This window comes from Lactuca sativa, chromosome 1 (genome assembly GCF_002870075.4).
Source record: "Lactuca sativa cultivar Salinas chromosome 1, Lsat_Salinas_v11, whole genome shotgun sequence".
In the NCBI taxonomy this organism is placed as follows: domain Eukaryota; kingdom Viridiplantae; phylum Streptophyta; class Magnoliopsida; order Asterales; family Asteraceae; genus Lactuca; species Lactuca sativa.
This window is the reverse complement of record NC_056623.2, coordinates 52940299-52957841: the sequence shown is the minus strand read 5'-3', so window position 1 is coordinate 52957841 and position 17543 is coordinate 52940299. Positions and strand designations below refer to the sequence as shown.

The 17543-nt window shown below is 36.7% G+C and overlaps 1 protein-coding gene across 1 annotated transcript; it reads right to left on the bottom strand.

Annotated features, from left to right (window-relative positions):
• Positions 1–869: 869 nt before the first annotated feature.
• On the bottom strand, positions 870–17320 carry LOC111909936 (uncharacterized). Its single transcript, XM_023905723.3, has 10 exons — positions 17105–17320; positions 15214–16731; positions 15030–15098; positions 12061–13056; positions 9268–10170; positions 8811–8960; positions 2508–2614; positions 2023–2383; positions 1657–1892; positions 870–1403 (listed from the first exon to the last, which is right to left on the bottom strand). The coding sequence occupies exons 2-10, from the start codon at positions 16477–16479 to the stop codon at positions 998–1000; spliced, it is 4494 nt and encodes a 1497-aa protein (XP_023761491.1). The 5' UTR covers positions 16480–16731; positions 17105–17320; the 3' UTR covers positions 870–997.
• Between the last annotated feature and the right edge of the window lie 223 nt (positions 17321–17543).

Here is a 17543-nt window from a genome sequence, read left to right as displayed (position 1 = left end):
ACGGTTTTGCCCGTCATCTTCCCCTGAAGCCTCAACCTTCCTAAACTCTGAGTGTGATGGTGGTTCAGACATTGTACGAGATGTTGAATATTATTCCAATATGGTCCTACTTATAGGAGGAATGTATACACATCTACGTAATATCATGACGAATAAGATGACCTTGTTTCTTACATTTTCCAATAAAATAACTTTTTAATAACTTGTATATTAATCAATAGTTTAGTTTAGGGGTGAGAGTTTGGACCAAATACTTAACTTAAACAGGAACCGAACCTAACCGAATTAGGACCCAATACCTGTTTAGACTTAGCTAAAAACCTATTTAGGTATTTCGGTCTGGATTACCCAAATAACTCTTTAATCAGTTTTAAAGGAACCGGACCGAATAAGTTATCCGGTTCGCTTCTTGGATGCATGCATATAATTTATAGTTACCTATAATCAATAGTGATATTTTTTTTATAGATGAATTGATGAGTTAGCATTTAACATTAACATCATAAAATATTAAAAAAAAAATAAAATAAAAATATTATTTAAAAAGTTGTGAAACCCAACAAACACAAAAAGTTTAATACATCCAAAAATATATCTTATTACATTTCTAATATCTTAACTAATTACAAAAACAATCCTCTAAGTTTAAAAAAAAAAGTACCAAACAATACAGTTTATTCGGTTCTTAGTCATATTGTAAATGTTATTGGGTTTATTCGGGTAAAAACCGAACCTTGTTGGATTAATCAATCTAGCTTTCGATTTCTCTAATTAGTCTTATTCGGTTTTCAGTTTATTCGGATCCGGTCCGGTTCCGGCTCCGGCTCCGGCTCGAATAACACCCTTAGTTTAATTTGTAAGATTACAAATCTTATAAAGATTGTTGCGATTATATTGCTACATGTTTATTTATTATATAAAAAATACAATATATACATAAGAATGCACAGATGTATTGTTGAGTGAGTTTGCATTCATCATTTCATTGTATATATTCTTACACTGCTCGAAATTCCAGACCACATAAGATAAGGCCTGACATAGTTCCTTCATAAATAATTAGTTTCAATTTGACATGAAAATGATCATTTTCAAGTCTGTGCTTTGAGTTCAATTTCCAAACCCTAACCTCCATCCATCCATCAGCCCGTTGTTTTGGAGCTTGAGTTGTATCATGTAAATTCCAAGGCCTTGGGCATCTAAAATAAAGAATTTCAGGCTTTTTGTTGTTTCCATGGAGTAAATTATGTACTTTCACAGGATAATGTAGCCCAATACATTTTTCTGAAATCTTAAACACAAGGTAGCACACATACTCCATATCTCCGGATAACCATTCACTTTTTATCCTGCAATTGATACAAAGTACTTGTTGTGGAAGGAGCTCGATCTCCTCCCCAAAACTGCAGATACATATAACAGCATGTCATTTCATATATACCTTTTATTGAAGTCTTTGAAATCACTTGGATAAAATATAACTTTTCTCAATAAGGTATTGATGCGTCATTGGTACTTTATTATCAAATACACAAGACTCTGACTTCCAATTATTACATCTTGGTTATCATGATCAATTTTTTAATATTTAGCTAAACAAAGCTAAGCATTTCTAAACTTTTATAGGCATAATTAAGTTGGATTCAAATCACAAACCTGGATTGAGTTGATGGTTTCATTTGAAATGGCATTGCATTAGGATATTCCAAAAGAGCCGCCTTCGCTGAAAGCATAAGATGTTTCTTTCCATTCACCAGCAAAAGAATCTTTTCACCATCATTAAATATTTCTTCACAATTAGTTGGCATTAATTTTTGCAACTGGTCCATGTTTAAGTCTGATTTCAAGACTTTTGGGACATTCTTTAATTCATCAATTTCTTCATCTTTCACCTGTACACAAGTTGTACGAGGATGTTATAAACATGTAACATAGAACATGAAAATGTTGTCCGTGAATCCTTTTTTACAGTATACAAACAAAGCATATAGAATGGGAACCAAAGAATATTTTGAAACTTGCATTGTCAATGGCTAGAAACTGAATGCCTTCGACATAGATGGCACGACTTCCACAATAGCATCGTGAAAAGCTCTCTAGTAGAAACTCAAAATCAATATCTTCCTTGTCATTTGAGAATCGACACAATTCAATCATCATCCACCCATCTTCTCTCCATGTTGCAAAATATGCATGTAAGGTCTCGATCCCCAATTTGTACTTCAAGTTCACGTACATCCCTTTAGCTAGAGATTTTCTTGGACCACAAAATTTAAAGAAGAGATGAACACTATAATTGACACCACGAGCTAAAAGTTGAGGTCTTATCTTTAATCGGATCTTTAGATTCGAAAGATCTGACATCTTCGCTACTTTAGGAAACCTGCATATTTCGTAACATATTAATTTTTATATCCGAATCCCTATCCAAAATTACAATGAAATTAAGGAGGGTGCATCTTTACACCCACACATAAAAACACATCGACACACACACACAGAGAGACCTTGATTCAGGAATAGATTGCCACTTATGTGACAGACGGTGTTTGTATGAAAACTTTCGTGCTGATATCATTTCATTTCTTTCTCCATTATCTCCTAGTGAAAACAACTGTTATACAAGACAAAACAAATCAAACTCAATTTCTATTATGTGTAAGTACATGTATGATTCTTATGGAGATATTCATTTAAATTAAAAGAATTGAAAATAGTGTAAATAAATGAATGCTATCTTTTGTAAAGGATGTCATGGAAAGCAATTGTGATTAAGGGTGAGCCTAAGCAGGTCCCCGCCTTAATTTCCTGGAAATAGAACCGGAACCACCGGTTCTTGGAATGTTCGAACCAGAACCGGTCGATTCCTTAGAATTTGTAACCCGTTCCGGTACTGGGTACCTGCTTCTTAAAGTTTTTTCAAATGTAGTCATAACAAACCATAAAAATAACATTAGAAACCATAAAAATAACATTGGAAACCATAAAACCAAAAAATAACTATTATAAACGATAAGCATTAATCATTTCAACCTATAAAACCTATAAGGAGGAGTTTGGTTCACACTTATAAATTTAATTAGTATTATAAATTGTATAACCATTTTCTATTTGCATGAGAAGTTGTATCATTATTAACAAGCAATATAAAGCCCAGCTTTGCAAATTGACAAGAGTGACTAAAGATATATCTATCACAAAATACAATGAAATGTCTTTAGATATTATATTATATAATAGGATTGAAAAGAATGACAGAAACATTATATAGATCTAGTATTTATTAGCAAGCATTATAAATTAGAGTATCCATTATTAGGAGATCACAAAATATCATTTTTAGTATTCAATATGAAGTCTCTTCAAAACCTACACATCAATATTGAGAAATAATTCAGAGGCTGCTGCACGTGTTTTATTTTAGTATGGAATACATAAAACTAGTGTTTGAAAGTCCTGGTCATTAGCTTAGTGGAGTTAGTTCCTATTTTTATGCAGTTATTTTTGTTTAAATAGTCTAGCCATGTACGTGACTTTTGTGTCACTTTCTCTGTTCTCAAGTTCAATAAGAAAAGCCTCTAAAGCTTTGGCATAATCTGTTTCCTGTTCTTCTTCTTTGTGTGAATATTACCATTTTGTGGTTTGTGAAAAACTAACACTTGGTATCAGAGCAAAAGACCTAGTGTATGCCAAAGTATCAACCACACAAAGAAATGACAGGAAACAATGGAAATGGTGAAAAGGAAGGCTTGGTCACTCTCCATTATCCGATGCTATCAAGAAGTTACTACTCCGTTTGGGCTATCAAGATGAGGGTCTTCATGCAAGCCCAGGGATTGTGGGATGCAGTGGAGCCTAGAACAGCCAATACTGTGGTGGAAGTAAAGAAGGATAAGATGGCACTTGCAGCCATCTATCAAGGGAGTCCAGAAGATCTTCTACTATCCGTGGCTGAGAAGAAAACAGCAAAAGAAGCTTGGGAAGCATTAAAAACAATGTTCGTAGGGGTAGATAAGGTAAAGGCTGCAAGAATTCAGACATTGAAAACTGAATTTGAGGCACTAAGTATGAAGGAATCGGAAGGTGTTGATGAGTTTGCAGTGAAGGTGATCAACACAGTAAGTACCATAGAAGAGTCCTATGTGGTGAAGAAACTGCTAAGGGCTGTGCTGACTAAGTTTCTTCAAATTGCCACTACACTGGAGCAATTTGGGGACTTAGAAACAATGATAGTCAAGGAGGTGATTGGAAGACTGAAAGCCCACAAAGAAAGGATGAAAGGTCACAGAGAGAGTGATGAAAGAAAACTCGTCTTGACTCACAAAGAATGGTCGAAGAGGAACAAGAAGAAAACGGGTGGAGAAACCAAGCAAAAGTCAAATAGGGGTAGTGTTGGAAACTCACGTGCTCGAGGGAGAGGCAGAGGTAGGACCGGTGGTCGTGGAGGTCGAGGTAGAGGGGGTTCATATCATCAAAAGGAGGGGAATCACCAAGCATCTGGTAGTCAAGACAAGAGTGGAATCCAATGTTATAATTGCTAGGAGTTCGGACACTATGCAGCTGAGTGTAAGAATCCCAGAAGAGAAAGAAATCAAGAAAACAATCTGATACATGACCACCATGACAATGAAACCGCTTTGCTTCTGTCAACCTTCGAACATGGTGAAGTGTTTCTCAATGAAGAAAATGTAATCCCACAGTTAAGATCACAAGGTAACACCTTCAACCAGTCAAGTATGTGGTATCTTGACTCAGGGGCTAGTAATCACATGACTGAAAATAAGTGCAAGTTCAGAACCTGAATGAGTCAATTCAAGGATATGTGAAGTGTGGAAATGAAGCAAAAGTTTGTATATAAGGGAAGGGCTCCATTGCATTTCAACGCAAGGATAGGAGTCAACGCAAGCTTGATGAGGTATATTACATCCCAGACTTATACAGTAATATAATAAGCCTAGGACAGTTAACAAAGGGTGGAGATGAAATAAGAATTAAGGATCCATTTTTATGGGTTCATGATTCCATTGAAAACTGATAATGAAGGTCCAAAGGTCACCCAATCGACTCTACGAGATAGAGCTGGAAGAGGCTAAAGAGTGTGCCTAACTACTCAAATCAATGACCCAACATGGCTGTGGCATATGAGATTGGGTCATATAAACTTCAATACAATGAAGCACATGGCAAACAAGAAGTTGATTGAAGGGATACCTAAGATAAACATTCCTTTACAACCTTGTGAAGGGTGTTTAGTGGGAAAGCAAACAAGGAATCATTTCCCCTCACACACGAATTACAAAACAAAGAAGAGGCTGGAACTTGTTCATGGGGATCTCTGTGGCCCAGTTTCACCTCCTACATCCTCAGGGAACAGGTATTTCATGTTACTGGTTGATGACTATAGCAGGGTGATGTGGGTCTATTTAATGAAAACGAAAGATGAATCTCTTCAAATCTTTAAGAATTTCAGGGGGAAGGTAGAAATCAAAACAGGGGAGAAAGTGAAGGTTCTTAGAATAGACCGTGGGGGTGAATTCCTGTCAAATGAATTCACTCAATACTGCAATGAAACAGGATTAGAGAGACATTACACAACACTATTCTCTTTGCAGCAAAATGGTGTGGTGGAGAGACGAAACCAAACGGTGCTTGAAATGGTTAGATGTAATTTGAAGACCATGAAGATGTCGGATGTTCTGTAGGGGGGGGGGGGGGGGGGGGGGGGAAGTTGTAACTCACTCAGTGTATGTTCTAAATAGGGCACATACGAAAGCCTTAAAAGATACAACGCCCTACGAGATGTAGACCGGAAGAAAGCCGAACGCTGAACACCTAAGGGTGTTTGGTTGTGCCGCTCATATGAGAATTGCAAAGAATCATCTGAAGAAGTTAGATGAGAGGAGTATATGACTGGTTCTTCTGGGAATTGAAAAGGGAACAAAGGCATATAGGTTGCTGGACCCAAATACCGAGAAGATGTACGTGAGCCGAGATGTAGTCTTTGATGAACAACACGGTTGGGTGTGGGAGAAGTGTACGAAGATTAAAGCGATACCAGGTATGAGTTTCACTGTCGAAGGTTTCAACCTAGACGAGGTTTATGATGATGAAGTCGGGTGGGAACCTAGTACACCACAACAAGAACATGGGTCATCGCAAATTGATAGTGAGCGGGCTGAAGGTTCCCAGCCCATTAATTCTCTCATTGACCCTCAGCCAAGCCCACAAAGTATGTCGATAAACACACCGGGTACGCCTAATTCACCCATCACTCCAAATTCCCCAATTCTGATTACGTCCCCAAGCACTGCTTCGAGCTCCATAGGCGGTGGTGCCCCAAAACATTACCGGTTACTCAGTGACTTGTACGAGAACACAGAAGAAATCCAAATACCCACAAAAGAACTCATGATCATACGCAATGATGAAGAACCAGCATCATATATCAAAGCTAGCAAGAAAAAGGAATGGATAAAAGTAATGAATGCAAAATTAGCGTCGATTGAAAAGAATAACACCTGGATTTTGGTCGACCTATCTAAAAATCGCAAGGCCATCAGATTAAAGTGGGTGTACAAGTTGAAGCAAGACCCAACTCGGAAAATCATAAAGCACAAGGCAAGAATTGTGGCAAAGGGGTATGTTCAAAAACAGAGAATCGACTATGATGAAGTTTTTGCTCCAGTGGCCAAAATTGAAACAGTACGCCTCATTCTAGCTTTAGCAGGATCTAATGGATGGTAGGTGCACCATCTTGATGTGAAATCGGCATTCCTTAACGGCGAGTTAGAGGAGGAGGTGTACATCTCACAACCAGAAGGTTACCAGAAGGAAGGGGAAACAAACAAGGTGTACAAAGTGACTAAGGCTCTGTATGGCTTAAAGCAGGCCCCAATGGCCTGGAATGCGTGCCTGGATCGATATCTAAAAAAATTGGGTTTTATACGTTGTGCTCATGAATATTCAGTATACACCAAGAAAAACAACGGTGACATATTGATCGTTAGGGTGTATGTAGACGACTTACTTGTAACCGGTAGCTGCTGCAAGCAGGTTCAAGATTTCAAAAGTGATATGAACACCAAGTTTGAGATGAGTGATCTTGGTCTTCTATCATATTACTTAGGCATTGAATTAGGTCAACAGGAAGGTGTGATTACACTAAAGCAAGAAGCCTATGCTAAGAACTTACTCATCAAGACTCATATGCTAGACTGTTACCCCACCAAGAGCCCAATGGAACACAAGTTGAAACTTCTTAGAGATGAAGGAGAGTTGGTAAATCCCACAGAGTACAGAAGTATTGTTGGAGGACTTAGGTATCTGACCCATACCCGTTCAGACATAACGTTTGCAGTTGGAGTGGTAAGCCGCTACATGGAAAGGGCAACTACAAAACATCTTCAGGATGTTAACGGAATACTCAGGTATGTGAAAGGCACCCTTGACTATGGTTTGAAGTACTCAAAGGAAGAAAAGAAGTCATGATTGCTGGATACACTGATAGTGATCTAGGGAATGATGTGAATGATAGAAAAAGCATAGGTGGAATGGCATTTTATGTGAATGGGAATTTGATTACATGGGCTTCACAAAAACAGAGATGTGTTGCCTTATCCTCCTGTAAAGCAGAGTTTATGGCAGCCACTCTAGCAGCTTGCTAAGGAATATGGCTTAGAAGGCTTCTTAGGGAAATAACAGGGCAAGCTGTGCCACCTGTAATTCTGTTGGTTGATCATCATTCATCACTGACCTCATGAAGAACCCAGTCTTTCATGGAAGGAGCAAGCACATAGATATAAGGTTCCACTTTATTCGTGAATGCATAGAGAATGGGGAGATAACAGTAAGTCATGTAAGCAGTAAAGAGCAGAAGGCAGACATACTCACCAAGACACTAGGAAGAGTCAAACATGAAGAGATGCGGAGTTATTGGAGTCAAGAAGGTTTAAGCCTCTGAATTAAGGGGGAAAATATTGAGAAATAATTCAAAGGCTGCTCTGTATGGAATAAATCAAACTAGTGTTTGAAAGTCCTGGTCATTAGCTTAGTGGAGTTAGTTCCAATTTTTATGCAGTTATTTTTGTTTAAATAGTCTAGCCATGTACGTGACTTTTGTGTCACTTTCTCTGTTCTCAAGTTCAATAAGAAAAGTCTCTAAAGCTTTGGCATAATCTGTTTCCTGTTCTTCTTCTTTGTATGAATATTACCATTTTGTGGTTTGTGAAAAAATAACATCAACCTATAGAGATCTTTATTAAATCAAAGTTTGCTACTAAGTCCTATTAACATTTAACAAAAATGATGTTTAGTTTAACAAGTATTTATGTATAAACATAATTAGTTTTTGTTTGAACAGTAATTAAAGAAAAAATGCAAAAGTTCAGTCAAGCTTTTAGATAATAAAACAATAAGAGAACATTATATATCTCGAAACCGGTTCCAAATAGTATCCAAGGGGTAGAAGTTCAAAATAGTAAGAACCAAAACCAGAATCAAAACAGGTCCCTATCACTTCCATATTTTAGGAACCGAAACCAGAACAATTTACATCGGTATGGTTCCGGTTCCAAAGATGGATACATGGCCCCGGGACTCACCAATAATTGTGAACAATCAGAAGCAAGAGTACTTTAGTTCTAAACTTGGAGGGTTTTATAGTACTTTAAGATATGGTCATTTGAAAGATCAAGTGAAATTACATAAACCGGAAAATCGAAAATGTCTATCGGCCTTCATGAATTTTAAAGAACAAAAAATGCTTGGATTGTACAGAAAAGAGAACACGGATATGAGAAGGAGCTAATTACCACTTTGTCATGTTGAAGAAGGATTCCTTTGCGGAGCATGTTGTAGAGTTCCTTTTTCTTTTCGGTAGAGTAGACATCACAAGAATTTGACATCTTGAATATTTCTTCATAGTCATTAGGCAATTTGGGCTTCCATATTACATAATCTTCCTGTATATTATTTATCAATAAGAAAATCAATATTTCAATTCTAGCACCATACAATTATCTGCATTTTAATAAGCAACTCAATTTCATTCATATATTCTTTTTCTTTTTTCACTTTACGATGAAAATAATAAATTCAACCAAATGGTCTTTATAATATTACTCATACCCTCTATTTATTTATTGCTTATGAAAAAATACTGTTTAATATTCATACAAACTTTTAATTTAGTTATGCCTTGATACCTATTTATTTACACATTGTCAACACAATAAATGAAAAGAAATTTCAAATAAAACGTAATCTTACTTGAAATTCCAATGCTTTCTTCAGTCGTAGTAGCACGTCATGTGTTGTTGGTCGCTTTTCTCTTTCATGATATAAGCATTCATAAGCAAGATTTTGAAATGTAATCAATGATTCTGGCACAGCTTGTTCCTTTATACCTCCAAACAGGATCTCATCTAGTGTTCCATTTTCATAATGATTTTTATACAAATCTGTTAGATCTGCAATTTGGATACTGTTGTCTTCATGTACTAATCTTCCACATAAGATCTCAATTAAAACTACACCAAACGAGTAGATGTCAGAGTGCGCTGTTAAGTAGCCCAGTTTCAAGTACACTGGGTCACGATAATTTATTGCGCCACAAGCATTGTCGGTGACAAAGTCCATTTCACTATTTATTGGACTTATTAATGAAAGCCCAAAATCACAAATTTTTGCTTTCCAATCATCAGTGAGTAGAATGCTTGAGCTTTTGATGTCTCTATGTATCACCACCTCTTGTCTATCGCCTCCAGATCCATGAAGGAAATCCAACCCGCTGGCAATATCAATGCTTATCTGAAGCCGTTTCATCCACGTAAGGGCATAGTCCTTCAAGTGCATATCTAGACTTCCTCTAGATGCAAATTCATAAACAATAATATTTTCGACAATTTCGTAGCAAAAGCCTACAAGACTAATGACACTCTCATGTTTATAATCCTGAAGAATTTCAAGTTCGGTCATAAATTCATTTTTGTGTTGACCACCATCGCTATTCAATCGTTTTGCAGCAACTGTATGACATCGGTTAGCGCGAGTAACTTCCCCTCTGTAAACTCTTGCAGATCCTCCTCTTCCGATGAGGTTGTTATCACTGAAGTTATTAGTGGCCAATTTTATGTCTTCAAGTGAAATCTTGAGATTATCCCTGTGGTTTTCCTGTAAATAATATCAGGACCCCAATTGGAATTAATTCATATCAAAATCTATTTTGGTTCTATATATGGTTATTGCTTGCACTAATGTGTTTAGATATGTTTCGTCCCAAACTGAAATATTTTGAAATCAAAGTAACTAAATTAGTTTAGCAACAAAAATTAAAGGATTCTTCTGCTTAATATTTGGTATATTTCCTTGAATCATGAATGTACATGATACAACTATATATATATATATATATATATATATATATATATATATATATATATATATATATATATATATAGACACCAAATACAAAGCTTGGGATATACATGGGCTAACCTATAAGAACTCGGACGGACTATAAGCTGTCTACTAAGATGCCCCGGCAGTTTGAGCAGGATAGGAAGTAACACTCAAACTGATACAAAAAGGGTGGGAAACTGGTTTTCCGGCTTATCAATCTGACAGCTGGATCAACCGGATTCTTGCACAGGCTACAATTTTCTATATTTGCTCGCCGAGATTCCAAGAAAATACTTCAATGGCCCCAAGTCCTTCATGGAAAACTCGGCACTAAGGTGTGAAATAATCATAACATGAGAGACTTGCCGGAATCCGTGAGGAACGTATCATCTACATATAAAAGTAGACATGCAAGCTCTTGCCCCCGGCGTAGAATGAAGAGAGAAGGGCCGGTTTTGTTTTGGCCAAAGCAGAGCATGTGGGGCCTGTTTTAGGCCTTTAGAGACTTTTGTAATTTGCAAACATGGTGTGGGAAAGCCGGATTTGTGAAACCGGGTTGTTGATGCATGAAAATGTCTCGAAGAGGTGGCCGTGAAGGAATGCATTTTTGACATTGGGCCGGTGAATTGGCCGTTTTTGGTAAGTGACAAAAACAAGCATGGTCCGCATAGTTGTGGTGAAGAGTTGTCAAACACTCCCCCATGGTCGAATTGGAAAGCACGGATTTCCTTGTCAAATTGTGTAAGGACAAAGGCTTGAAAATGTAAGAATTTTGATACGTCATCAACTTAGCATCCTAAGGGATATAGACCCACAAGTAATGTGAATTATAGTCTAGAAAAATGATGTATTTTAGGCCGCTTAATCTAGCAATGGAGGGTGTCCATAGATCGGAATGGATTAAGTCATTAAATCAAACGGAACATCAACAATAGTATATTTGAAGCGGAAAAAGGTAAAACGCGTGTTTGCTAATTTGGCATACATTTCATAATGAGTTTGACAAAGGTTTGATTATAGAGATTCCAGGAGATTTGATTATAGAGATTCTAGGAGATTTGACTGACCAGCTCTAATACCATAATAGTTGGTATATTTCCTTGAATCATGAATGTACATGATACAACAATATATATACACCAAATACGATGCTTGGGCTAACATATAAGAACCGGGTTGGACTATAACTTATCTACTAACACTACTTTCATAAGCCTTTAGCAAGCAAACCTGTGTCTTTGTTTTGTAGTTGCGGATTGTGAAGAAGAGAGAGACACACACACAGCTAAAAAAAGAAGAAGAAGAGAGGGCAGGGCCTCATTTTGGAAACATTGTTTATTTAGTTTTTATAATAGGGTTATTAGATAGTTTTTTTTTTTTTAATTATCTATTTCACACCCCTAGTCACAGCCAAATATGTTAACCCTGTAATCTTCTTATCATCGTGTTTTAATATTGTCTTCTTCCATTCGAAAAACTACTGAACTCTTACAACGCACTACACCTAATCACATACTGCAAGAGTCAATATTCTCTGATTCGATTTGCAAGCTTCAGTAGTTAAGCTTACATTCTATCTTTTTAGTGTAACACTACAGGAGCTGAGGAGCCTAATGCATGAAGGATCATATATTACTTTATATTAAGAGAAAATTTACTTACTTGAAGAATCATTGCATCCTTGATTTTACTTATGACATATCCAATTTTCGGACGGTCGACTTGAGTCTCTGCCAAACATTTATGTGCGATATTTAGGAATGTATTCAAAGAACCTTGATTGGGCCCTTTACTTAAAGTAAAATTGTTTTCATCAATCTCTTCCTTTAGAATAGGATCTAACATTGACGTTAGTGTTCCCTTATTGAAGTGTTGTCGGGCGAAGTGTGCAATCCCCATGGGATTTTCCTTGGTGTATCTTGTATCATAGGCCAAAGTTCCGGATACAATCTCAAATAGAACAACTCCCAAAGAATAGATATCTGATGCTGCTTTCAAAATCTTTGTGTTCTTATATTCTGGATCCAAATACGTTGGTGTACCTGAAACTTTTGTATGGAGATAACTGGCCTTTTGACTCTCGGGAATGATTTTGGAGAGCCCAAAGTCGGCAATCTTTGCCCTCCACTTATGGTCCAGCAGAATGTTGGCACTCTTTATGTCTCGGTGTATTATCCTTTTTTGGGTGTGAAGGTAATTTACTCCCTCTGCAATATCAAGACAGATTTGCAGACGCATTGCCCATTTAAGATTAATCATGTTATCTTTACTTCGCAAATTGTCATCAAGGCTTCCCTTGGGAACATACTCGTAGACCAGGAGCATCTTATTAGAATCTTCCTCACAAAATCCAAGAAGAGAGACTATGTTGGGATGCTTACAACTTGTAAGAGTCTTAATTTCTGCAGCAAACGATGTGTCTGCTTGTGTGCCTGTTCTTTTGAAGAGGCGTTTTACAGCTACAGTGCTGCATATCTTGGGCAGACTACTTAAATCCTTTTCTTCTACCGCCGAGGAATATTTTTCACTATCAAAATGTTCAAGCTCTGCTTTGTAGACATCACCAAATGCACCGTACCCAATGCGGTTTTCAGTAAATTTCTGTGTGGCCACCTCTATATCATTATATCCAATCATCAAGTGTTCCATGCCCTTCCACTGCAACATTATATATATGCCAAGGGAAATGAGTGTTACATCGATACATGTGCATGGTAAGGAAAAGGAGAGTAGTAAGGCTGAGAGTGAAATTTAAAAGAACATGCATGTGTTTTTATATACAAATTTGAAACCAAAACTTCAACATTGTATGCCAAGGGAAATGAGTGTCTTTATGGACTCCATGTCTCCTATTCTCTCTGTCATCTTTTCGTTTGTCTATTCTTTGCAGATTAAAAACAAAATTTCAGTGTTTCTCCTGCTGATGCAACTGATTATCATACTTCATTTCTTTTCTTGTCCCAGGTGTTTAATTGGGTTGATATTCTGATGATCACAGTGCTTCTTTTTCTCAACTTTAATTCAACTTTTCATAATAGACAAAATAAGGGGTTTATTGGTCATTTACTCATTTTACATGCATTTAACATTCAATGGAGTTTACTAATGGAATTAAACTGAAGGACCGGTCTTGAAAGAAAATAAAAGCATGAGGACGCATGGTGCATGATTTTTGAAACTTGGAATTATATTGTGAATTTCACTAAACCACTGGAATCATTTCTACAATTTACTCTTTTATGTTATTTAAACAATTAAAAATGTTTATTATTGTCTCAAAGGACAATAAGTTAATAAGCAATTTAAGTAATGCGTATGACATAATATGCTTTTTTTCATTCCCATAATAACTTTTGGGTCTTCACTAGCAACCAAATTGCATTTTGTACATAACTATTTTGAATTTCTTTTTTCCATATTATTATTATATATACTAATTTGAATTGTCAAATTAATAGTATAGTTTTACATTTTATACTTTCACACAATACTTTTACATATCATAATTTTGGCCACAACAGTTTCATATATTGGCAATTTGGTCCCTATGTAGAATTTTTTTTTAAAAGAAATGCCATTGTAATTTACAAAAAAGGTCACTGTGCAGATTTTTTTTAAAGAACAGGTCCCTATGCAGATTTTTTTACAGAAATGGAACATGTCTTTAAGACTTTCATATGTTGGCAGGTTTGGTCCCTGTGTAGAAAATAAATTACAAAATTGTCCCTGTAATTTACATAAAAGGTCCATGTGAAGATTTTTTTTTACAGAAACGGTCCATGTGTTTAAGACTTTCGTATGTTGACAGGATTGCTCCTTGTGTAGAAAATAATTTACAAAAGTTGTCCTTGTAACATTGTTTAAAAAAGCGGTTGAGGCGTACGCCTTGAGGCGCGATTCGGGGCTGAAACGAGTTTGAGGCGCCGATTCTAGGGTCTGGTTTAGGGCATACGCCTTAGATGTTTGAGGCGGAGAGAAGCGGAGGAAAGCAGATGAAGGAGGTGCGTTTTAAGTGGAGGCGTTCAAGAAATTTTTTTTGTCTTCTAGGCTTTTGTTTTTATGTTTTTTACCCAGCAGTTTTTCCACAGCTTTGTTTTTTAGTTTTACTTCTGCAAGAAAGTAAGTTGTAAGACTACCCAAAATATCAATTTCACACTTGACCTACTCTAGAATCGATATGTTTATATATCACATAAGTCTTCCTTACTTAGTTCAAGAAAATCTGAGGCCATTGTTTTTGGGATGAAGACGTTAATTCTCATCTGATCTATAATTATTTAAGTTTGGTTTGGACTTTTATATTGTTTTTTATAAGTTATATAATATTTTATAATTATTTTTATTATTCCGCCTCAAGATTACGCCTCGTGAAGCGGAGGGCAAACGCCTCGAGGCTCGTTCCCGTATTTTTAAACCTTGCCTTGTAACTTACAAAAGATGTCCTTGTGCAGATTTTTCTTTCAGAAACAGTCCGTGTGTTTAAAAAATTACAAAAATGATCCCTGTCTAATAGAAAATTTACAGATTACGACCCCACAAAGCGGGGGTAATATCACCCTAGCTGTAAATCATATTGAAATTATGTCAGGATATCGTCTAGTTACCAAAATAACTTCAATGAAAGTAATTACCTTGAATTTAGTGGTTGATGGACCTTCAACATCAGCATCAACCTCTGATTTTGCCTTTATTACTCTTAACTGCAACCAGTGAATTGGGATATAACAGAATGAATATGCAGATTGATCTGTAGACAGATGAAACAAAAAAGGAAGTAAAAGGGGGGGAAAGAGAAAGAAAAAACTACGTTCGTACACTATTTTCATGTTTCCTTTGCAGATCCAAGGCTTTCTCAAGTCTTATGATGATTTGATCTATGTGTGGGCGTTCTGCTCGTTCCTGCTTTAAGCAGCTATAGGCTGTTTCTGAAAAGATTTCTAATGAATCTTTTTCTATTTGCCTCCAGAGATCTGGATTGATCATATCCTCTAATTTTCCGTTTTCATAATGGGATATGGCCAATGGAGCTAACAACTCTTTCTCTTGACTTTCGAAGGGGTAAAACTTCTTAAACTTATGTCCCACAAGTGAAATCCCGACAAAATCTGATGAGTCTGGCCTGAAGTGCACCATTTCCCCAAACGAAATCCCCATTTGTGATCTTCCTCGCCTCCAGTCAAGATCCTCCAACGACAGCATCTGCATAGGAAAGTTGTCTGATGTATCTTGGACCGACCCCGCCTCCACAGCATCCTGCTTTGTCACAATGGAATGGTGTTTGGCCAATGATGGCGATTCCGCTGTGCACTGAGATGAGCCCCTGTCTTCCTCTACAATCTCCTCTAGTTTTCCCACATTAATGTCCTCTTGCCAATCTTGTTGCCAAGGAACATATGCTCTCCTTCCACAGAGGACCTCAAATAATACAACCCCGAACGAGTACACGTCCGTTTTGTGAGATACGAATCCAGTCTTTATATAACTAGGGTCTATATACCCTTTCGTGCCATTAAAATTTGCAAATTTAAGTCGGTTTCTTCGAGCTGCTGTTACTATCTTGGCAAATTCAAAATCTGATAACTTGGTATTCCAGTTGACATCTAGTAAAACCTTGGAGCTCGTGATGTTACAATGTATGAGGCTAAAATTGCGTTCCTTATCATAATGGATGTAACTTAATGCACGTGCAACGCCAACACATATTTCCAATCTTTGTATCCATGTAAGACACGGGTCTTTCAGATGTTTCTCAAGACTTCCATTGGCCTCATGCTTGTATATGATGATCTTCTCATCTTTCTCATCACAGAACCCAACAACAGAGACCAGATTTTCATGCTTAAGACTAGAAAGAGTCGAAATCTCCGCCTGCAATATAGCCTTCTTGTATTCATCTTTACCAAGTAGCCTCTTGGCGACGATATCAATCTGTTGTTTAGATCGCGAGAGTTTTCCTTTGTAGGTCTTTCTCAATGCATTTTCTCCAATCAGATTTGTATCAGAAAAGTTGTTGGTGGCGGATGCTATATCTTTCAGTGGGATTTGTAAGCGGGCAAAGTGTTTGGAAAAAGATGAAGACATGGTGCTTGTGTTTATCAAATGAATTTGGAGGGAGGAGAATTTTTGAATGACACAAATTAAGATGTTTTAGTGATGGTTGGCACTTGGCAGGTCCAAACATATTTTGGATTCGGGCCAGGAAAAAAGAAAAAAAAAGGCTGACGCAAATTTCATAAAAATCCCCCGATTTATGAAAAAAAATACTTATTCCAGCTTTTTTGGTACAAGAGTCAATCCCTTCATTTCTGTACTCCTCAACATATTTCGCTGCCACTGTCTCACATATAAAACAAATGACAAATACCAAATTAGCAAATAGCAGAGTGTAAATGCCGGAAATTGGAAAAAATTACTCCATTGCAAATTTCAATTTGAAATTAACAAAATTCAATGGTGTTGGGCTTGACGTGTACACAGTACAGGCATACTCCCAGATTATTTTCAATTACAAACAAAATTCTATATTTCCATTTCAAAAAAGTTACCGCAACTCATGTGAACTCTGAACTGTCACCCATACAAGCATAAAATACACTTGAAATCTTAAACCTTATCAAAATAGTAAGCCCTAGATTAATCTTATTATTCTGTTAATTCAAAATTGAAATGTAAGACAAAAAATATTATATATTCGAGTTCATCTTACCTTACGTAAACCGAGAAGTGAGAATTTTGGGATGATTCAACCCTTTCGAGTTTCGAGTTCATCACAGTATTATGCTTTGTGCAAACGATTGCTGCTATAATGTCACAGCCCCTTTAAACGATTGCGATGGGCAGCCGGCGACGATACACACCATATGGGACCGTATGCTCCACTACTCCAGTCAGTTCCACTTACTTTGGTTTTTCAATGCTAAAGGAATCTTATTTTGACTAAAAACGACTTTTATGGATTATATCATAAGAACTTTTTTTTTCCTGCTAGGTACAAGGTTTTTTTTTTTTTTTTGAGAAAATTCGACAAAAAAAATAACTAGGAAAAACACATTTCAGAAAACGACCGAAGGATTTGCAGAGCATTTTCTGCAGATCTATTAAGTCCTTTGTGGATTTGCTTCACCTCTATGGAATTGAGTTTTTTA

Bases quoted from the DNA above. Each gene is read 5' to 3' on its own strand.
- LOC111909936 (XM_023905723.3), bottom strand. From the start codon at position 16,479: ATGTCTTCATCTTTTTCCAAACACTTTGCCCGCTTACAAATCCCACTG. The intron at 2,615-8,810 runs GTAATTAGCTCC...CTTGTATAACAG, and splicing joins TTCTTCAACATGACAAAGTG to TTGTTTTCACTAGGAGATAA. The intron at 2,384-2,507 runs GTCTCTCTGTGT...CGAAATATGCAG, and splicing joins CAATCTATTCCTGAATCAAG to GTTTCCTAAAGTAGCGAAGA.